Source organism: Nannospalax galili, unplaced genomic scaffold (genome assembly GCF_000622305.1).
Source record: "Nannospalax galili isolate Female #2095 unplaced genomic scaffold, S.galili_v1.0 scaffold451, whole genome shotgun sequence".
Lineage (NCBI taxonomy): Eukaryota > Metazoa > Chordata > Mammalia > Rodentia > Spalacidae > Nannospalax > Nannospalax galili.
Genome location: NW_008331662.1, coordinates 2,586,495 through 2,610,191, shown reverse-complemented (window position 1 = coordinate 2,610,191; position 23,697 = coordinate 2,586,495). Strand labels below are relative to the sequence as shown.

The 23,697-nt window shown below is 37.3% G+C and overlaps 1 protein-coding gene across 7 annotated transcripts in view; it reads right to left on the bottom strand.

Moving 5' to 3' along the window:
• Positions 1-230: 230 nt before the first annotated feature.
• The window catches only part of Kiaa1107 (KIAA1107 ortholog), a 99,615-nt gene continuing 76,148 nt past the window's right edge, over positions 231-23,697 (bottom strand). For all 7 annotated transcript variants that reach the window (XM_008826828.3, XM_029560490.1, XM_029560489.1 and 4 more), the window contains 9 exons: positions 17,481-17,663; positions 16,734-16,871; positions 15,739-15,868; positions 13,345-13,406; positions 8,879-9,581; positions 8,219-8,303; positions 7,472-7,611; positions 2,379-4,658; positions 231-1,094 (listed from right to left, as the gene is read on the bottom strand). In XM_008826828.3, coding sequence (XP_008825050.1) covers positions 625-1,094; positions 2,379-4,658; positions 7,472-7,611; positions 8,219-8,303; positions 8,879-9,581; positions 13,345-13,406; positions 15,739-15,868; positions 16,734-16,871; positions 17,481-17,663 — 4,191 coding nt within the window. In that variant the 3' untranslated portion in view covers positions 231-624. The remainder of the gene's footprint in view (positions 1,095-2,378; positions 4,659-7,471; positions 7,612-8,218; positions 8,304-8,878; positions 9,582-13,344; positions 13,407-15,738; positions 15,869-16,733; positions 16,872-17,480; positions 17,664-23,697) is intronic.

Sequence of the window (23,697 nt, the reverse complement as noted above, 5' to 3'; positions counted from 1 at the left end):
CTGCCCCACCAAGAACAAACGCCTCTTGGGATATATCCCAATAAGAGATACAAGAAATCGTATCTCCCACTTTGCTAACAAGGTGGCTGAAATATGAGGTTCACTTGCTTCACAATTTCCTAGACCTGAACTGCTAGGAAAGCTGAGTGCGCCCCCCTTCCCCCAACATTTAGCTATCAACTTAAACCACTTCAGCCTGGGTTTCAATGTTATTCAGAGTTACCTTTATATAATGGACACAAACACAGTAAGTTTTTTATTATTAAATTACTATGGTGACATACGCAAAGCCAAAAGCAAAGGGACCGATCTACTTGTGCGCAGATGTGAAATTCTTGAATAAATGAACAAATTATCAAGTTGGAAAGAAAAAGGCAAAGATTTCCTTGAGTCTTCTAATTTCTCTAACAGTTATAGAAAACATGCTCAAAAATTTAGAAAAACATTTTTAACGTGTGACATTGTATTAATAAATAGGCTGTATTTACCTCAATAAATTGAAAGACTCCATCAATTTTAAGGACAGTCTGTATCTGGCTAATGCAATTATAATTTAAATATGATATAGGCATCAAAAATTACAGAGGTGGCATAGTTTAATTTTTTTCAAAACGTTAAGGACTCTTAATGCTGAGTTTCTAATTCCAGAATTGTCCACTCCCCTTGAGGTGAACAATCTTCAGAGGAAAAACTAGCCATGGTGATACTTGCTGAGGAATTATCAAGTGGAGATGTTAGCTCACTCCATCTGTTCAAAGTGTCAGCATGTGCTGTACCCTGAGGTTTCGAGCTATCTCGAGCTAAAAGGAGTGTCTGATTGATTAAATACTGTGCTAAATTTAGGTCTTCAGGAAGAGAACTTGTGACATTTAAGTTTGAATCTTGTTCAGAGAGCAGTTGCTTTAGCAGTGTCCAATCCTGTTTTGCAAAGTGTTGATCATCTTCAGAATCTGTGTCTGTGACATGTGTTTCTGATTCCATTTTCTGCTCAAATGCTTCTGTTACATCCATCTCATATATTGGAGAGAGGGTTTTTGAAGGCCGGTGGTCATACATACGGGTTTGGACCAGTGTGTCACAATCATCTATGTCTCCTGAAATAATTCATAATACTACACAATGTAAAAATTGCACATGTCCACACTCCTCAGAGTCTTGTAGAACAATATTAACACAGTATGACAGTGATAGCCCCTCCTCTCAAAAGCACAAAATGGAAAAAATAAGTTATACAAAATTGACAAAATTTTTGAGGCATTTATTTTTCTGTTAAAAAATTCAAGGGTAATGTTTAGCAGCAAAATCAACATAGGTAACTAACAACAATTTTCCATACTTTAATTTGAAAACTTGTAATACAGAAAATAACATAAATTATTTAAACATAAACATAGAAAGTACACACATATCTAATTTACTACAATAGAAACTTAAGGAGAAAAAAACCCAGTTATTTGAAGTTGACTTTTAAAAATAACTCAGTCCCAAATGGGGGAATAAATACACTTTATCTAAAGGCTTAAATATAGTATTTGTATATTGCACATGCAAAGGAGGATGCAAGCCAGGACAAACAAAAATAGAACTTCCAAAGACCTCCCATTCTTAAGATTTTGCTGAATAGGGATTACTGATCAATACTTTTCTTAGTTATGATACACAATAGTTGGACAACCGGCCACTATTGCATATTTAAAATGTGGGTCATCAGTCTGAATTATTGTAATAAGGAAGACAAAAACACAAAACAGCCGAGAAATCATCTAAGCACATGAAATGAGCCTGGACTTTTTTTTAATATATCATCATTACTTCTAAATATAATCTCTTTTAGGAAATTCATCTTTTTATTTGAAAATTTTAGAATAGAATTATACTGATCCTGAAGAAAATCTTAGCCTCTGTAAAATGTATATAAATTATAATAATCAATCTCGGTGTTAAAATAGTTCAGTGCTTTTAGGTATGTATTACTATAGCTGTTGCACAGCCCTCTGAGATATTAATTAGCAAGTCCAAAAACCATATCCAATGTAAAATAAAAATTCTAACAGTCAAGAATTCTTGTATTAAATTAGACTTAACTGACACCAAACTAAGTTCTTTTTGTTTTTCCATGTAAAATCTCTTACTAGGTTGTCTATGTCTAATAAACAAGTTTTTTTACTAGCTATTAATTATTCACTAAAATTGTAAGTGAACAATAAGGAAAAGCTAGCTCATTTTCATATTAAGAAATTTAAATTTTTGTTTAAAAGTTGAAACTGTAGCTTAAATAATCATTCTAACTAAAATATAGCATTCAGGGCTACAGACAACTTTAAATTTCTATATACTTATTTTCCTATGCATTTAGCATTTCTATTTTTGTACATTACCTGAAGATAAAGCATTATTGGCTTTCTCAGGAGCTGAAGAATGGCTCTGTTTCACTTGACCTTCCTGAGGCAGAACCTGACTCCGGAAGGAGTCTAGAGATTTTGTTGAGCTGCTCTTTGGTATGTCAGAGTTGGGCTCTCTTTGATGAAGCTCCAAATGACAAGGTCTTTCTTGAGATTTCATGTCATTATCCAGGAACTTGCTGTGCTGCTGAAGGCCATTAGCCCCCTCACTTCCATGGTTTACTTTTTTATCCTCTGGCAAAGGCTGCTGGCTTCCTTTGGACACGACATCTAATCTGCTCTTTTGGTCTGTGGCTGAGACACTTTGTTTATCTTTTCTTGAAGAGTCACTGCTACTGGGACTCAGGAGAACGCTCTCATTTTTATATGCACTGTTGCTTTCACCTTCTTGCTTATGTTGTAACGTATTGTCTTTACTTTCTTGTGAGAACCTGGAGTAGCCAGTCCTCCCATGATGCTCATGAGCAGCACCATCAAAAACATCAGAAGGCGAAAGAGAATCTACAGCAGGTGGAAAGGGAGTATGGACTTCCCCTTCGTCAGATCCCAGCTCTTCACATTCATCTACCGAAAGCAAAATGGATCTTCTAAACTTCTTAGCTGCAGAAAACTCTCGACTTTCACTTTCAGTCCCATCTTCAAAAGCTAAGTTAATTATTCCCTGAAACTGCTGAGGATCTGGGTTAGATAGAGGGAAATTTCCCACAACGTTTTCTGCTTCAGATCTCTCATCTTCTGTTTCATCTGCTGATGAAGAAACCTGATCCACTTCCTGAGCAAATGGGACACTACCTCGAGGAATATTTTCTTTTTCCCTAGGATGAACTATTGCAGAGCAAGAACAAATTTCTGTTTTTTTCCTGGGAATCTCATCATCACTTGTCGAGTTGACCTGGAAAAGCTCGTTACCATTGTGCCTTTTCATTTTCACTTCGATTCGTAGGTTGCTGTCGTATATTTTTAATTCTTCAGGGGTACTGGTATCACTGCTGCTTCTCCCAAGAAAATCATGGCACAGCATAGTGCCACACTTAGAAATGCCCCTGTCGTTTGACCCATCGTCATCCTGAGACCCTCCAGCATCATAGTCCTCAGATCTGGGCTTTATGTCGTCTGAGGATGTGGTCGCACTGCCAGTGTCCGATTCCGGGCTCTCTCTCTGATGCACAACACTGGAGCCCAGATTCCAGCGACCCATAAATGGAGCTTCCAGAGTTTCATGGCTCTCTGGATTCTCTGATGTGTCTATATTTTTAGGATTTTTTCCTGATGGTTGTCCCAAAGAACATTTGGAGGAAATGCCTGAGTCGGCTGTGGTGTATCTAGCATATTTTGTAGCAGAGTCATCAGGTGACTGGCTGGGAACTGATGGCTCTTCTGCATGAATTTCAGATTTTCTGTCATCCTGAAGAGAGTTTAAGGGACCACTTGTCCTTTCAGGAACGCAGCGTAAAACATCTTTCACACAATTCATGCTTGACTTTTTATTTGCATCTTTTTTCCCTACTTGTTTCTCTCTATCTGATGGTAAATGGATTTGCTTTGCATTTGGTGAGTCTACATCAGAAACTGGATTAGAGTTTAAGGAGTTTTCACTTGGATTTGAAATCATGGGATTTAGAGCAGTGGTGCTAAGAAAGTTCAAATTTGCATTGCAATGATTCATGTCTTTGTAACTGGGAAATGCACTTTGATCTAAGGCAATCTGTTTTAATTTCAATTCCTGTTGTATTGATTTGTCCAGCTTTGAAGTGTTTTGACATTCCACCACCAGTGGCTTTTTTTCTTGATTACCTATCGGCTTTTGTGGGTTGTGTCTGCATGCTGACTGGATTGCTTCCATACGACTCTTTTCAGAAGTGAGGTTTAACATAGACCCGTGAGGCTTTTGATCAGTAGTGCTGTTCTTGTTCTCGTGCACATTGGGAAGTGTGCTTTTTTGGACAATAGTTGCTTCAGTTTTCAAAAGTCTTTGAGATGAAGACTGAGCTTTCAGCATAACTTGCACTGGAAGCACTTTCTGTTTTGACTCTTTATTACTCAAGCTTTCACCCTTCTTGGACTGACCTAGGTTTTTAGGTACTGACACCACTTTTGCATTAGCCTTCAGCAAAGTTGTGTGTCCTTGCTTGACAATTTTTCTCTTAGGTATTTGTTTATCTGCAGCTGTACTGTGGTTCAACGTGGTCACATTTTCATCAGATTGCCTTGAAGAGACAGAAGATTTTATAGAATGTGGTGACTCTCCTTGGGATCCTAAGAAAAGAGAGTTAAGAAATACAATGTACTCTCAAATTCAGAGTGAACTTTAATGTTTTCAAATCACTTTAGAGATAATAAGACCAATAAAGTAACAAAAGGGTAACAGCTAATATCTGTAGCCACTGGACAATGACAAAGTAAAAAGATTTTCCTATTCATATTTAAAATAAAGAGGGACTCTTCAGGATTTTAGCAAAAAATTGTTAAAATAGAATCTCCTTTCATCAAGTAAAGAGCCTTGATCCTTATGCCAAGATGGATTTGCATAAATATGTAAGACCAGAAAATCTGATTTTTTTATATCAAAGCAGCAAGAAAGGTTTTCCCTTTGAAGTAGTTTTTTTAGTGGGGAGAAGGGATTTAAAAAAAAGGCACCAACGATCCAAGTGCAACCAATTATAACTAGTAATAACCAGATATATACATACTAGAGATGGATGCGCCAGCATCTCAGTGTTAGTAGCAAAAACAAAGAGTCTGAAAGGAATAATATATACTAAAATTAAATGGAGATCTTTTTTAAAGGTTAAAAACTCATTCAATTTCATGTCTTACAGGGCTTATACGGAGTTCAATATTATATAACTGTATTAATTCAACTGTGAACCTAGGAACTTGCACCCACAGGTGAAAGAGATGTACTCTTGCTCTGGAGTGTGTTACTGAATATGTTAAAGCTGTAGTGAAAAGCTTCTTCTAATCATGTAGTTATTAAAAATTAAAAAAAATAATGTATTTATAATATAAAGAGAAGCCAATTCGTAAATGGACAAAACATTTGAACAGATATTCCCACCAAATAAGATGTACAATCTAGGTACATAGCATTTGGGAGGTTGGAAACAGGAGGATCAAAAGTTCAAGGTCACACTTGGTTACATAGCAAGTTGGAGGCCAGTCTAAAGAACTCACATACCTGATGACTTTATATCCATACTCAGGTACTAAGGATCCACGTGTAACCGACTGTGACTAGTAATAATCAGATACATAGACATTAAAGACACATATGCAAACAGGACTTATACTGAGTTCATTATTGTATAACTGTATTAATTCAACTATAAACCTAAAAATTTACAGCCAATTTTGAAAGAGATGCATCTTAGCTCAGAAAATTGTTATTGAATATGTCAACGCTGTTGTAATGAAATGCTTCTTCTAAGTATGTGGTTATTAAATAAATAATTTTAAAAAAGACAGTTCTAAACAGCTGAAAAAAAGAATCAACCTAAATGTAAAATGAAAAATTATTGAAATTATTAGTTTTCCTTCAAACACGAATAAAGCCATTACACTAGACCAGCACACTGTGATCGTTGATCATTAGAGCTAACAACTTGGTACAGTGAAAACAAGAACTGTTGACTACAGCAAAGGAAGGGTTAATTTGGGGACGTCATTTGTTTATTCTGACTAAAGTCTTAGAGATATTTGGGCACTCAAATCTGCTAAGTGCAATTACCAGTGTGTGTGTATGTTGGGGGACATTAGTTGGGGTTGAAACCAGGGACTTGTGAAAGACAGGAAAGCACTCTACCACTGAGCTATATCCCCAGCCTATAAAATTTTTTTATATGTTTAGTTTTTAGCTATTACTAGAATATGAACAATTTTTCTCTGCCTTAGTTTTTTTTTTGTTGCTGTTATTTTGTTTTTATTTTTTTGTCTTTTTGAGACAAGGTCTCCCTGTAGCCATAGCTGGCCTGGAGCTCACTATGTAGACCAGGCTGGCCTCTGTCTCACCTACATCCACCTACCTCTACCTCTGCCTCCTGAACGCTAGGATTAAAGGTACACGTTACCATACCTGGCTTCGCCTTACTTTTTAAAAAGACTTTCAATATTCATAATGCAAATCAAAATTATTTTTAGGATTTTACAAATTGCTCTTATACATGTGGATGTTTAATGTGTGTGCAGGTTAGAGTTCAACTTCAACTGTCACTCCTCAGGAGCTGTCCACCTTGTCATTTATGAGACAGGGTCACTTCCTGGGCCCTGGGTTTCACTGATTAGGCTAGGTGGCTGGCTAATGGGCCAGTGAGCCTCAGGGATCACCTGTCTCCGCCTCCCAGTGCTGGGATTACTAGCAGGTTCCACCACACTTGGTTTTTTTCAACTTTGACCAAATGAGCCATCTCCCACAGCCTGTCCTACTCCCACTTTTTCCTTTTTTTTTTTTTTGAGACAGGGTTTCATGTAACCCAGGCTGGACTTGAGCTTGCTATTGTGGTTGAAGAAGACCTTGAACTCTTGATCCTCCTACCTCTACCTCCTAAATACTAGGATTACAGGCACTATGCCCAGAAAAAAGTAATATTTAAAATCAGTTATTAGGTTAGTAAGGTATATGATCTAATCAGTATTCCTTTCTTAAAATACTGGAAAGCAATAGGCACAGTATAAATTCTGGAGGAAAATTCTTCCTCTCTACAAATTACGGCCATCTAGCTTATGTTGTTATTTTAAGAACTCATAGGTGCTGGTTTTGCAAACAGAAGTCCTATAGTCATCAGTGAAACTTCCAAGAAACATGGGTATACTCTACAGAAGGACCAGAAACGGAGATAAAGCAGTGCTCCTTTTGTTATTTGTCCACAAAGGACAAGAAAAACTAAATCCGATCCCCAAATACCAAAACATCAAAAAATCCTTAAATTTTTACCTTGATGGTATAAGACAAGCATAAAATAAATTAAGCCACGGATCGTGGTTATTTGCTATTGAAGGTGCAAGTCAGAGCTTTTGCATCCCATCTACACAAGGCAGTCATCATCGCGACATCAGCACTGCTTCAGCTTTACCTCGAGTTTCAGCAGGAGTAGACGGCGTGCTCTTTGTCCTTTGCTGGGCTGAAGCATGGCCACTGCTACTCCCTCTGTTCTTCAGCATCACCTGTGGTGCTGGATCAGCAGACCCTCTGCCACTGGCCTTCTTTAGTACACTAAGAAAAACAGTTTGCATGTAGCATTACAGTGAGATTCCAAAGCATGAACTTAAAAAGCACCCATGTATGAAATACTCTGTCAAGAAATAAAAAGAGAATCTCTTTAGAACACAGAGAAAGCCAGGGCTTGGAGAGATGGCTCAGTTGTTGAGAGCACTGGCTGTTCTTATAGAGGCCCTGGGTTTGATTTCCAGCACCTACATGGCAGCTAACAACCATCTGTAACTCCAATTCCAGGGGATCTGACACTCTCTTCTAACCTCTGTGGGCACTGCATGACAGGTGATACATTCGTACACATAAAATAAAAATAATAAATAAAAAAAAGACAATAGAGAAATCCAAGTTCATAGCCCTTTAAGTTTAAGTGTTGGTCAAGTATAATAAAGCAATGTACAATCACAAGGTTAAGTTTAAAGTGAGATACTTTTAATACTTTGCACTAATCATTTTATACAAATAGGAATAAATAAGATTGTTTGAAAATAACATTAGAAAAATACATCAGTTTTAAACAAAGAAAAGTCTTTAAAATATTTAATTAGAAGTTAGCACATAAATAGCTTTCAGAGAAAGGTAGGTAAAACATCAAAAGGAGACCTACCTGCCATTTACATTAGTGTCTTGTTCATGAATGCTTTTTTTATTGGATGTTCCATTGGTGACTCTTGAAACTGGTCGAGATTTTACTGTTATAAATCAAGAAATGTCAGTCGTGAGAAAGAATACTTAAAAAATATAACAAATTGGTATAAATTTACAGTTAGACACTAAACAAAACCAAGTGCTGAAGTAGAAAGATTCTGTTCTCTCAGTTTGCCCATGCACATAGACAAAAAAAAAAAAAACTTCTTGGCATTTGAAATCAATTAAAGCTTGAAAGGATCATTATTTCTAGGAACTTTAAATATTTAGAGCTGTTAAAAATTAAGAACATAGGACTGGGGATGTAGCTTGATTGGTAGAGAGTTTGAGTAGCATACACGAAACCCTGGGTTTGATCTCCTGTATCACATGAAAGAGGCATGATGATGCACACCTGTTATCCCAGCACTGGGAAGGTGGAGGCAGGAGGATCAGAAGTTCAAGGGCATCCTCAGCTACATAATGGGTTGGAGGCCAGAATGGGTTACTAGAGAAACCCTGTCTCAAAAACTAATTTTTTTTAGAATGTTGAGTTGGGGATGTACATTGCTTGTCTAGCATGTACAAGACCACACACACACACACACATTAAAAAAAAATTAAGAGTGCTAAAACCCACCTACGGTTGAAATTTTGACACTATCGACTCCATTTTTCACCATCCTTCCTGGAGCACCACAGAACGATGGCTTCTGATCAGAAGACTTCTCTCCCACTGACCCATTTTCTTTCCGTTCATTTAGACCCCCAGTGGTAATCAATAGCTCCATACTTGAATTTGTAGATCTGCTGGAAGGCCCTGCAGTGGGGAGGAGCGGGGAATCTTTCCCTGTCACTTTTTTCAAGGGCTTGGCTTTGGCTTGTACATTCAGGTTTCCAGTGAGCACCTTGGGTCTGGCACCTGCAATCTGTCCTTCCTGATTTCTGATTCCTTTTCCATTTATTGAATATTTTGGTCCCACTGCTGCTGCTGTTTCTGGCCTTTCCACAACTTTAGGTGCCAGATCTTCTGACTTCACATTATTATTATTTTCTGTTTCAGGCTTTACTGTAGTTTTGGACTTTCCAGGAATACTTTTTTCCCCAGTTTTCAAATCTTTCATAACTTTAGATGTTTTTATACCATCCTTTTCCTTTAAATCATCATGCTTTAAGGTTTTATTTATACCATTTCTATTAATGCTTGACGCATGTCCAGATGCTCCTAATCCATCAGATTTCATCTTCCGATTAGTAGAGAGAGAAGTCCAACACCCTTTTTTGTTATTTTCTGGCAAAGGTTTCTTTTTTATAACACCAAAGTCAGAAACATGTCTCCTTTGCTAAAAAGAAGAAAAAAAATCTCAGAAATTGCTGAAGTCTTTGGCATATATTTTGTTTCAATAAAGTAGTTTTTTTGAAGGAAAAATCTAGCAATGCTCATATTGTGCTAGGCAAATGCTCTACCTCTGAGCTGTATCTCCAGCCTTTTAAAATTCATATTATGATTTAAAGCCATTCAAAAATTGGATTATCTTTTATCATCTTCATCAAAACTTTGTGTCTCTGACTGTATTACCCTAAACAAACCTGAAATACAGCATTAAATGTTTATTTAATTCATAAAATTATGGTAGAGTTAATCCCCGAGCTTCCAGAATGTCTTGGGTAAACAATATCCAAGGCTCTTTGAGGCCCAGTCTCAGGATCCACGCTAAACATTTTTCATGTATCGCCTCACAGCAATCCTATGAACAGCTCCGACAGCTAGCTTCACTTCTTAGATACGAAATTGGGTATAAAGAATTAGGATGTGAGCTCATGATTTACTACCCTAAGGATATAGTCATCTAAATGTAAAATCTGAGGGACATTATAAAGATTTTCACCCAAAATTCTTCAACCCAAATGCCAGAAATGTTATCATTAAGCATTTATTTAATCCTCTGTGGTAAGAATAATTTACTTTTTGGAATCCGCACTAAACAAAAGACAAAAGCTTTTAAGGAACAAACATACGTGGGAAAAGCTTAGGTTCTGAAAACTCAAGGTGGTATTACAGCACTGGCTCTGGAGGTTGTGGAAGAAAAGACATCCTAAAACAGCTGAAATATGGGAAAGGAGGAAAACAGAAAGCACTAAATAAACTACTTCCTCATTTTTCTTAGACTCAACTTTGATGGGAAAGAGAACAAAAACTTCAAAGTTAGTAGGAATTTTAGAATGAAATGCAAAGTTTATATTGTCTTTTTTTTTGTACATATGTAAGTGATTTTTCTTCCTCTGGCAAAGCTGTATGAAGCTGTATGTAGGGAAGAGCCTTTGCTGTATACCCTTTATAACTAAACCCTCACCATGCCCATAACATACTGGGGACTCAGAAAAATTTTCTAACTGCTGATAAGTATATACTGACATACAGTTGAAAGTCTGATTTCTAAATAAGAAAAGCTTCTGATTATATTAAAAATTATCTCAGCTAAAACATATATGTGTGTACATACATGTATGTGCTTAATACAATAAATAAATAAAGGCTAAATTTAGGAAAAAGCAAGGTAGGTGACAAAGGAACCAGTAGATTGTTGTTCAATCTTTTTTGTAATGGACCTGGGATATTCCGGAAGTTATTAATGTACTTTAGCTTTACATTATGCATGTCTCTAGAGTGGAGAATAGTTTTCTTCAGAACAGTGTACTAGAATTCTAACAGTTTATAAAGTACAAATAGACTTGTTTTGAGAAAGGATCTAACTATGTAGCCCAGGTTAGCCTTGAACTCACAGAGATCTGCCTGCCTCTGCCTCCCAAGTGCTGGGATTAAAGGCCTGCACTACCATGTCTGGCTCATTTATTTTCTTGACCAAGTCTTAACCTGAAAAATATTTCTGAATTTTCAATACTTAAAAAACTTTGCAAGCTCTGCTGTTAGACCTCTACCCCACCCTTAAAACTGACCCTACTTAGTTTATCCTTAAATCTTTGGAACTTGAAATATTTTGCTATGGATAAAATTTATGTATTACATGGGATAAATACACTCTTTTAGAAACTTCACATTAATATAACATAGTATGATGTGGATTCAATGTATTTGCATTTCTAGGAAGCCACGGTGTTATATCTTCAAAGCTTTTGCCCATTTCTTATAAATATATCGCCAACTGGGCATGGTTACTACATTCTATTGACAAAAATGAAAAAAAGAGGACTAATCCTCTGAAATGAAAAGCAGCTCTTCTTAGGTGCTTCTATTCTTGTATTCATTTCCCTTCTTTCTTTTCTTTTCTTCTGAGGCAAGGTCTTGTTATATAGTCTAGCAGGCCATGAACTCACAATCCTCCTGCCCCAGGGTACCCAGTGCTAGGATTACCGGTGTGCACCACCATGCATCACCATTATAAACATAATAAAAAGACGGAACAGTATAATGAATTGCCATGTACGGAATGGCCAGTTCATGGCCAATCCTGTTTTGTATATGCCCACCCCCCATTATATTCTGAAACAAACAGCAATTAGAATTTGTTTGGATTTGCTATAAAGCAAGGGGAACAGAAAGCAGAGAGACTAATTTCTGAAAGGATTAACAGTCAGAGGGAAAGGCTGGGGATGTAGCTCAGTGGCAGGAGAGTGCCTAGTATTCTGTGGCGGTAGATTGCCAACACTGCAGAAAACAAACATCAAAAACCAGGCAAAGATGTTGGGGAAAAGGCACATAGGAAAAAAAAATGTCCTAAGGTCTGCTATCCTAGAGTATGTTGTGAGGAACTGTAGTGGTTTCCATATTTATATAATTGGAAATTTTGGATGAAATGGAATTCAAGAGTGGGTTTTTGTTTGTTTTTTGAGACAGGGTCTGAGTTCGAACTGCATCTACCTCCCAAGTGCTGGGATTATAGGAGTGCACCAATATGCCTAGCAAGTGTTCTTTCCTGCACAACAAGCATTCTTTCTGGCAGTGTTTCTCAGCACTTGAAGGTGCAATCTGCATTATCAGCCTCTAAGAGGAGCTATGGTGTGTAACTCTCAAACTCAATAGATGCTAGATGGCATTATGTCTTAGGACATGTCAGCATAAACATACTATGAAACACATTCCAGAAAACAATCCTAGGAGGTTTGCTGACAAAACCCACCATTATTACAGTTTCTAACTTGAAACACTTGGAGCTTAAATCTGCCCTTAAGCCATGAGAACTATGTCATGGCTGGAAAAGTGGTGGTTCCTACTACTGGATGATAAAGGAAGAGAACAGGATTCTCTAGTTTCCAGAGACCATATGTTCTCTGCTTTCTAAACTGGAATGCTCTACTAATGGTTCTATCTTATCACTGGAACATGCATAGATTAGTATAATTTTGTACTTAAAATATTTCATTGAATGGCTATAGTTTTCTTGGAGTCTAATTATTATTAGTAACATTTAGAAGGAAGAAAAATACATTCATGTTATATTAAGCAAGCATTTAAAAAATTACTAACATTTTAAGCATAGTGTACAGTGGCCCTATCTATATGACCTTATATAACAGACCTCTAGAACTTTTCATGTTTTCTGTATGCCGCCCTTCACCCCAAGCCCCAGCGATCACCATTCTTACTGGTTTTAAAATCTGCCCACTTTGGATACCATGTAGCAGCATACCAAAAAAAAAAATCTACAGTTAAAACACTAAATGCTCTTGATACTGATTGCTTTTTTTCACTCCCAAAATATGTGAATTAAAATATTAGTATAGAGAATTGGAACAAGTGAAACCTATTTTTGCAATAAAGTAGGTTAATTAAAAAGTGGACTCTGAACTGGATCTAGATTTCTAAATAACTCCTCATCTATTGGAATAGCTCTAGTATATTATCTGCCAAAAAGTTGTCAAGGAAATGAATAAAAGTACACATTTCCCCTATGCCAACTGGATATAAGAATTTGACATCATTTAAAATTTACATTTCAAATGCTATGTTGATTTTTTGCAAGACTCAAAATTACTTCAATTTTAGAATATCATTAATGAAAAAAATCTAAAAACTATTCTGAAATACAAAATAATAAAATTTAGATAGTTTGGTGTTTTTCTCACTACACAATTTTGGACGTTTACCTGGGAGCTAGTGAGTACAGGCTTTCTGCCAAGTCTTCGATCATCACCTTTGTCAAATGCAGCTGTGGAGAAAAACCCAGCAATTTATTTTTATTGAAAACATTGTTAGTACCATATAAGTTCAGGGAAAATAGAATGCCAGCAGAGAAAAGGTTAATATTTGATGGAAACTTTTTTTTTAAATAATCCTGAAACCAAACTAGTATGCAAAGCAATTTCTTCTTATGTTTTAGAATAAGGGACCTACTTTCTAATCTTATTCTCTGGCCCCCAAAATTTTATGTTTTTAAAGTTAAATAAGAAATGTAAAATCTTACACTAAAGAGTCATATAGTTTTAAAATACCAGATTTTTCTCAAACTGAATTTTTAGAAAATTGATTTCATTTAGTTTTCAAAATTTCAAAAAAATCAAATGAGAAAATATCCAACAAATATAAAAATGATCTTTTGAAAGTAAATATTTTCTGGTTATACAAGTTTGTCATGAGGAATGTGGAAAGAGGAAAATTATATAGTTCTGCTAAAAATAAAGCAAAAAATAATCCTCAAACTCATCTCTTTTCCTTAGGATTACATAAAAATTCATTTTGTAAGTTATATTTACAGGGAATTATTGGAGAACTCCTGATTATACTCTTTAAATGAGAATTTGAATGACACCAGTAAAAATGTACAGAGATGATACGAGAACAAGTACCATTTAGCTGATGCATCTCTTTCTTTTGAAGGGCCACAAAGCTTGAAGATCTAGTTTGAAGAACTATACCTCTATAAATAATTTCTAAATTTTATTTGATTTTAGTAAAACAGCTAATCAAATGCATTACATTATCGGTAATAACATCGTGCATCTTCTATAATCTGTTCTATAGGGTACGTGCTGTAAGACAAAGAGCCTGAAATGGCATTATAAGGACTGATCTGCAGCACGTAAATGACTTTGCACAATAACACACAGAAAGGAATTAAGAGGAAAAGTTGTCCCCGCCCCAAATCAGTACGTCAACAAGAACACAAGAAATGTTAGAACAAAGGTAACCCAGAAGACCCCTTCATCTAGATTTCCCAAAGCAGCAACTACTATAACAAGGAGTCAAGACTCATTGTAGTTCAGCGTAGTTAAGATTTTAAAGTATTACACTGATGCCATGTGACAGAATGGAAAGTTCTTTCTGGTAATTAACTGTATTACTAAAGACAGTTTGTTTAAATATGTGTATGGTTACTTATGTGGACTTTTTATTATTGCTTTGAAAAATTAAAAAACACCAAAGTTCAACTTAACTATGAAATCCTCTAAAACAGAGTAAAGCAAAGTTTGCTACCAGTCAGACACAAGCTTGAAGGACACCTAGTCAAGGAATACGGATCTTAGTTTGTTTCTTCACATTGCACAGATTTTGTAGTAAAGAAAAACAGCATCTGAAAATCAGCACAAAGTAACAGGGGAAAAAATGTTCCATTTCTAAAGAGCGGATGATTTTTGTTATTTGAAAAATGGAATTTCCTTGAAAAGTGCTCTTAAATTACATCTAGTTGCTTTATCATGCTATATTGCAAGACTGATCAGGTCACAATCTGAACTTACCGCTTAAGAATTTAATATACGTACAGTATATTTTATCACATAAGGCTTGCATAGCACTAAAATGTTTGATTCAGAGAATATGTCTCTTGGCTTAAGACATTTAAAAAGTACAGCTGCTCAATATTGCCACTGTTATTCCTGAGGCACCTGCTTTAACCCCAAACCAGTCATGAAGCCATTTTTAGTTCCACACCCTTAAAATTTTATTTTAATATTTTAAAACAAACATACTCTCTGATTGATATACATCTATTGTTTAATGCTAATGTTTCAAATAGTACCAATTAAATGTCAGAGATCACTGTGCAGCTCCTGAGAGACACTCCGCAATAGCACAGACTGCATCCCTGAACCAATCAATTGTGAAATAAAGCCATCTAATCTAGGTAGAAGGAAGGCTATGTTCTGAGGAAAGATGGAAAAGTCCTATGGTAAAATATATTTTAAAAGAGGGAAGAAAGTATGCTTGGTAATCTGTACTATACAGACTATATTCTTTTATACTTCTAACCTCTTCATAAGAACCTTTTAAAGCAAATTTGGCTGGCATACTGTAGCCAGTATACAGTAGGATTAAAAACTGGTATGTATATACAAAGGAAAGGAGTTTCATTTTCTAAGAAGAGCAAAAAAAGCATGATTTGTTCAAACTGCCCTAACATACCATCACTAGTTTTCCTTAGCACTCTACCATTGAACAGAAGCACACACATACTGATCTAATCACTATTCAGAATGCCTTCAAAACAGCTGCTGCCACAAAGATCATAATATGAGAACAAAAAAATTCCAAGGCTAACATACCTGCTTGGATTTTCTGTTGATCATCTGTGCTCATCAATTTCCAGCTTTCTGTGTGACGAACAGCATAGAAAGACTGAACCAGGAAGACCCACAGCTTATCACGCAGAGCTTGGATCTTGCACGTAAAACCCTATGTTCAGGCAACAAATCAGCAGCTGGTGAAAGCCACATTGTCATAGCAACCAGTCATTATTCCTTCCGAATCTACTTACTCCGAAGCTAGATCAATGATGTCATCACTTACATTTCTAAGACCATCGGGCGCATGTTATTCATGAGGCTTACTCATTAACAGAGTTTCACAGTGAACATGAACCTAGATGTTAGCTTTTCAACTAAATGCTATTTAAACAGCAATGGCCTTTATATGAATATCTTCCACAGCCTTTCCAAATCAACTGTGACATTACAAGGTTAAATACTCTATGGAATAATAAGAAATTTGATGAAGTATTTTATTATTATTACATAATAAGAATAAGAATGCCAATAATTGGTAATTATGTTACCATCACCGATTAAATGCATTTAAAATTAAGTAATACTTAAACTTTGATTTTTCCTACTTATTCTAAATTTAAAAATAAGATTTGTTTGGAGAAAAAGGAATTAAGCATATATTAAGATTATAAACTAGAAGGCACTAATGATTAAAAATACTAAATACATTTTATATATGTAAGTTTAATGTAGTTATCACAGAGAAATAGTATTGCATTGTGCCAAATATTGCTAAGTACCCAACTATGTTTAGAATTAATGAGCCAAACAGCCAAAGCATAAACTTTAATAAAATGCCAATTTGGAGGCAAAAAGAATTTTAAAATGTCTTATTAGGGAATAATCTAAATATATATAAGAGACCATATCAAGCCCCCAGATGTCCATTGCCTAACTTCAACAACTCGTGCAACATTTAAAATGCATACTCAATTTAAAATCATAAACCACTTCAAATACTATATTATTTTAATGAATTCTGTTACATTCAGTACCATTTCCTTTGTACTTTCAGAATTCAGTAAGGTGTCCACAGCCATAAGGTGAGAGCAACTATTTTCAGTGGTAATATTTTCTTCAATTGCTTTAAGAATTTTGTCCAACAGCTCAGCCGTGCTGCTCATTGCCTGTGACTACAAAATACAGAATTCAACATTTCATGAAACACATGAAAATACAGAAGAAATGCTATAGTCTAGTATAAACCAGTATAACCGCCATAGCTGGCTATATGAAGTCAAACAGAAACCATAATTGTTCCTCCCTTCCTTTTTAAAAGACTGAACAGGTACATATATATACACACATACACGCAAACACTGTTTTTAAGCACTTAACCTTAACCTAGAAATAAATAAAAGGAGTTAGTTATCTGATGACTAATTTTAGAGAAAGTAACTCCATCCCAAATCGGGGGATTTTTCAAGGACCCAATATTGATCAAAACATTATCTTGACAACTTTGGTTTCTAAAATGTGGTTATGGTGAGTAAGGGCTAGAGTTGGCTAGAATTACAACGTGCCTTGCCAGGGCACTCAAACCTGTCCCTCCTGCCTTCTTATCTGAGCCAAAAATCCTATCCATCCCTGCTCTAAATCTGCTACAAACATGCCATCTGCTGTGGAATTTATTTAAATCAGACTAATTTAATCAAAGGCAACCTGAATTTAAAATCTCTTACATAATTAAAATCAAAACATGAAGCTGGGACTAAATACAGCATATACTTTAGACACAGTACCTGCAAGAGAAGAGCGAAGCTCTCACTCTGAATGACCTTAGGGAAGTTTTCTACAATAAATGCAACACACTCTCCTTGGAGCTGGAACGCCATGGACAATGCTGATTCCGTCCACTTTACTCTAGGTAAACTGAAGATAAGTCTGTCACTTTCCATCAGAAGAAAAGCAGCATTCTTAGAGTTCTAGGATTTTAAAAATATTGGGGGAAAAATTAAATGGTATTACTACTCATAAAATAATTTTGTAAGCAAATCAAATCCTTTTGATTTCCAGTAATGTTTCCTATACCCCCTCCCCATTCCAGGTAATTAATCTTTGTCACTAGTTTTATTTGTAATATCTATTTACTCACTCATTCAGAACTAGCCAAAAGGACAAACTTTGAGCTGGGAAGAAATTACTTTTAAGAGTTTTGAGGCGGGGTCATTCATTGTCTTGGATCTAGCCAGTCAGAGTCCCTAGGGTTTCTGCCTCCATCTTCCCAGCACTGGTACAAGCATAAACCAACCACTACGCCTGGCTTTTTAATATGAGATCTGGGGATCAAATTCAGGTCCTTTAACTGAATGTGCTGTCTCCCCAACCCTGACCTTAACTCTCCTGACTACAAAATATATATATTTACTGAAAATTTAGGGAGACTAAATAATCCCCAATGCCTTTCTTCCTGTAACTTAATAAGGTTCAACTTTTTATACTATATTAATTTAATAATGATTCATTTTTGTCACAGAAAAATGTTCGCAAACATTGACTTTTATGGGAAATGAAACAACTCACAAATATTTTATATCCTAAAGGAAAAGGAAAAAAAATGGCAAATTATAAATTACTGTATCTTATGTTTGATTTTTATTTCTTAAAACAATGCTTAGGTATGTAACTAGCATTGGATAGGTACCTGATAGGTTATAGATTTTCCAAAAATCATAGCAGTTTCATTTACCAAGAGCTAGAATCTACTTCCTCATGCCTTGACTACAGATGAGGCTTTTCACTTACTTTAATCAGCATACTAAAGGGCAAGTTCCAGAGCCCAAGCCTCAAGAAACTTTGTGGCTATTGCCTTCACCCTCTTAGAATCCTGGACTACCAGGCCATAAGGAAGCTTGGTGAGAAAGACAATATATGAGCTGGGGAGATGGCTTAGTGGGTAAGAGTACTTGATGCGAAAGCAAGAGGTCCTGAGTTGAAATCCCAGCACCTATGTGAAAAAGCTAAGCACGGCAGTATATGCCTATAATCTCTGTGCTGGGAGGGTGAAGGCTGGAGGATCCAGGAAGCTTACTGGTCAGCCAGTCTAGATTCAGTGAGACACTGTCTCAACAAATGGTGTCAAATGTCAGAGGGAGACGTCCGTCCTCTGGCCAAGTGTACAACCCCTCTCTGTCCCCACCACACACTAAGACATATACAAGATGACTGTATAGAGTGGGCCCAGCCAACAGCTTAGCCAGCAGGCTAGCCAGCAGCTCATTGTACCAAAAGGAATGGGGTTAGGGAAGACTAGCAGAATTTTCGCAAAATAATAAATTCTGGTTTTAAGCCATTCAAGTTGTGGGGATGGGTTTGTTACATAACAATGAAAATTAAAGGTTGAAATATTTTTTCTTTTTTGGAGACAGGGTCTCCCTGTAGTCTTAGCTGGCCTGGAACTCACCATGTAGACCAGGCTGGCTTCTATCTTACTGAGGTCTGCCTGCCTCTGCCTCCTTAGTGCTGGGATTAAAGGCATGTGCCACCATGCCTCGCCTGAAAGATTTAAGTATTTGACAAGAACTATAATGAGGTGGACTTTGCACATTCTCTGTATTGTTTGGAACTCAACTAAAGCACTATATTTCCTGATCCCAGAGAATCTATCCCTTTTCTTTAAAGCACATAATTTATAATTACTCAAATATGAACATATGCTCTGTAAGTTCAGTGAGTGTAAAACCATGTCTGGTTTTGCTCACCATTGCACCTGCTGGGCCTACTAAAGACCTGGGTCATAATGGATACTCAGATACCCATTAGATTTTGACCATGACCAGAGGCTGAGGGTATAAGTGGATTTCTAAGGTATTTTGGAAGTTTAATTCTTGAAAATTAAAATCTTAAAAACTATATTCCTTTTAATAAGAATTCATTAAAACTATGTCTGAACTGTCTTAGAATAAAGCCATTTTGCTATAATTCAAGTTTTTTAAGTACCAATATTCTTTCCTCTTGTGGCAACCTCCTAACTCTCTGTTCACGGAGTTTCAGGCCATAAGCCCATTTGTTCTACTGTAGCGTTGCTGCGACAGCAGAGCCAAATGTAGGCTGTGGAAATGTTTGGCAGAGAGCTACACAGTGCTTACTACATACATAATGTTTTGCTCTGATGGTAATACTTTTAAAAATAGATGTAGAATACAGCTTATAATTTAGCTTAGAATCTACTGGAAAACTAAAATATGGACACAGTGAAGTGATGACAGACAACACGGGTATTTTCCATCCCAGTTTAAATATGTGACAAACGCTGCTACAAGTGCACTGAGGTGCAAAGGGAAGAAACACCTTTAGACCAAACATGAAACTCCAATTCAAAAGTTAATCACGTGGTTCAAACATTTAAAATGTGTAAAGGGTATTACTAGGAAAAAGTCTTCTCTTTGTCCCAAACACCCATTTTAAACCAGTATCAAATTTTCCTCTATATTCCCTAAGTCACTGTGTATATAAAGCTATATAATGATTAAATTCTCTTTACATCCTTCAAATGGAGGCATTACTATACATACTACATTGTTCTCTGCTTCTTATACTTACCATACACCTTGAAAACTTTTTTTTTTTTTTAAACAGAGCATAGGGTAGGGGTTTTACACAAGAGTGGGTGCCCCACATTTAAGGCTGTGCTGTGAAGTCCACACTCAAATACAGATCCTGTGACCTCTCGACAGCTGCACAAAATGGTGAGAGGTGTCTCTTGGTGTTCTCCACTTATATACCCGCCCCCCCCCCGCCCTGCATATGCAGATAAGGTTGAGGATTGGGCGGGAAGGGTAACTGACTCCCCCCCTCAACTCCTTAGTGAGCGTGGGAAGGAGTTGTGACTATAGCTTGCAGGCACAGTGGTTGGAGGACATTTGCAGTTAATACTCCACCCCTTCCTCGGCTCTTACATTCTTCCCGCCAACCTCTTCCAACACCTTGAAAACTTTTTATTCAATATGTAGAATCCCTTTGTTGGTGTGTTTATCACAGGATATCACTATGTAGCTGAAGCTAGCCCTGAACTCAACGATCCTCCTGTGTCAGCCTCTTGAGTGCTGGGATTATAGGTATGTATCACTACACTTGGTCCTTTTGTTTTTTTAACAGCTAGGTAATAACCCATAACACAAGTGTATTATAAATCATCTGAACAGTAATCTAAGCTCGGTCTTAAATCAGACATCCATGTTACCTACTCCAAGGCTCAGGATACACAACAGTAGAGGGAGGGGGCAGAAAATAATTAAAGAGCCAGATGATGGGGAGGAGAGCTGTGAAGCACTGTCTAGTGGGCATGACATGGCAATGGCACTCGAGCTCATAGTGGCCGCAGTTACCTGAATTGGGCCTGTGCCCCAAAACATTCAGCCATAGATGGGGGAGGGGATCAGGGGGTCCTTTCCTGACCAAGGGAGCTACTGGTAGTCTAGGGCTTCTGGGAGAGAAGTCACTGTCTTCAGTGATATAGGTACAGGTTATTTATGCTCCAGTGGATAGCTCCACACCCATGCTCACACAGGCGGTCCTGGTTAAACCCAGTGGGTCTCAAGGTAAAAAAAGGACATGAATATGGGATGGAGACTTGGTGGGAGGAGCAGGGGATGGGGTGGGATGGCGGTTGGTGGGGGAAGAAGAGACAAGGGAGGTATGAGTGTGACCAGAATGTATTATATATGGGTATGAAATGGTCAAAAACAATAGATTAATTAAAAAGGTAAATAGCAGTCAGGAGTGGTGGTGCACACCTTTAATTCCAGCACTCGGGAGGCAGAAAACAGGTGGATCTTTGTGAGCCTGAGACCAGCCTGGTTTACATAGTGAGCTCCAGGCCAGCTGGGGCTACAGGGACAGCCTGCCACCCCCCCCCCATAAAAAGGTAAAGAGAACTCTACTTACATTGTTGCCAGTGTTTTGTTATTATGTAGTAATACATTATATTGCAATAACATTATTTTTTACACATATGAATAAAGATATGATACATTCCTAGAAGTGGAACTGATGGATCAATACTACTTGTCCTAGATTGAGAAACAGATCACTGGGACATGACTGCAAGGTGATCCTAAGAGCAGGAAATGAGACAGACAAGGGTGTATTTGCTAGGTACTTGTTACTCAACATGTGATCCATGGCATTGGCATTAGCCAAAGCTAACAAATACAGAATCTCTGGCTCTTACTTTGACTTCGGGATTTAAGAGTCCACACTTAAACAAGATCCTTAAGCATTTAATGGATGCATTGAAGTTGAAGAAGCACGGACAGAACAATAGTATTAAGTGGCTGAGGCTCAAGCCTGTTCAGGACTTTCTGAAGGGCCTCTCACACAAGTGTAGCAGAAAATAAGTGAACAAAACCCACCTAGCTCTCAACTTCTCCCCAAAGAAAGAACTGGAATATGAAGCTCAACTTTCTTGGAGGCTGCTCAAAAGACAGGCTTCTGTCTTGCCTATTCTGGGATAATGGGATCTAGTGTACCCTAGCCACCTAAGGCCCAGTAGACCGTAGAGTGTGGGTATGTTGGTGCTAACTTACAACTTGTCACCCTAGGTTCTCAGGGCTCAGTAAAGACTAATCATGAAAGAACATGAGTTGGACAGAGTGTCCAAAGATTGAGCTCTTGTGGGGCTACTTCAGTATTACTTGACTCCGAACACTAACGAGACAGCATATGCTGTATGCCTGGGGCTCACTAAGAACAAAGAAGCAGAGTTGAGCTACTAAGATTTGAGACAATTTCAAAGTAGCTGGATGGGTTGATGGGCAAGTCTCTATAGAGGGAGGCCAGTCCATGAAGATTGGGAAACATGGCTGTGTTGTCTAATATAACAATAGAGTGTCAAGGTTGTCTAATATGCAAACACCAACACAGAGCCAAGGAAAACAAAAAATCAAGGAAATCAGTTCTAAACAAAGGAACAAGGCAAACATCCAGAAACCAATATGCATGAAATGAAGAATAGGCATACCTCAGAGATACTGAGCTCAGTTCCACCTCCAAATAAAGTGAGTCCCACAACACGCAGGTCACAGCTGGTATGTAAGGATGACCCTTCTACCTTGTAATAAAGCAAGTCACACCAATTTTTGTTTTGCAGAGCACATAAAAGCTATGCTTACACTACACTGAGGTCTAGTAAGTATGCAATGGCATTATACTGATACGCATATACGCACATGCCTTTAATCCCAGTACTTTGGAGGCAGAGGCAGGCAGATCTTTGTGAGTTTGAAGCCAGCCTGGTCTACATAGTGAGTTCCAGGACAGCTGGGGCTACAGGGAGACCCTGTCTCAAAAAGACAAAAAAACAAAACAAAACAAAAAACAAAAACAAAACAACAACAAAAAGCTTTATTGCTCAAGTACTAAGGGGCACCTGAGACTTCAGTGAGCCATAATCTTGGCTGGTTGAGGATCTTATCTCAGTGCTGATGGCTGCTGATTCAGCAAGGTGTTGTTTGGTAAAGACTGGGGAGACTGTGGCAATTTCTGCAACGGACCAGCCCAGACCGGGGCAGTTCAGTCCGAAGGGAACAGGGTCGTCGAGAGGGTGGACAAGGAGTCGGCGAGTGACAAACAGACGCAAAAGGAGCTTGATGAAAGTCTGAGTGTCATCTGCGCAGTTGCAAGGTTTGAAATATATACAGCAAAGATTACAAAAAACCGCAGAACAGTCATGCTAAGATTCACAGTTCCAGAGGTGAAAGTAAAACATAATTTTGCCAACATATCTCTCTATCTTATCAACCTGACACTAGACAGTAAATTCCTATTTTTCTGTGTTTGTTTTTCATTTTTACTGTCAGCCTTTCTCACACACTTAAGATTCTGCTCGGCTTTGTAATCCCAAGTCAAGATGGCCTTGATTCATTAAGCACCCCATTAAGCACTTCCAACACCAGTGGTGCCAGGTTGTTACTTTTTAAACGATCTGATAACATTCCTTGCTTGTTTGTAGTGGGCCAT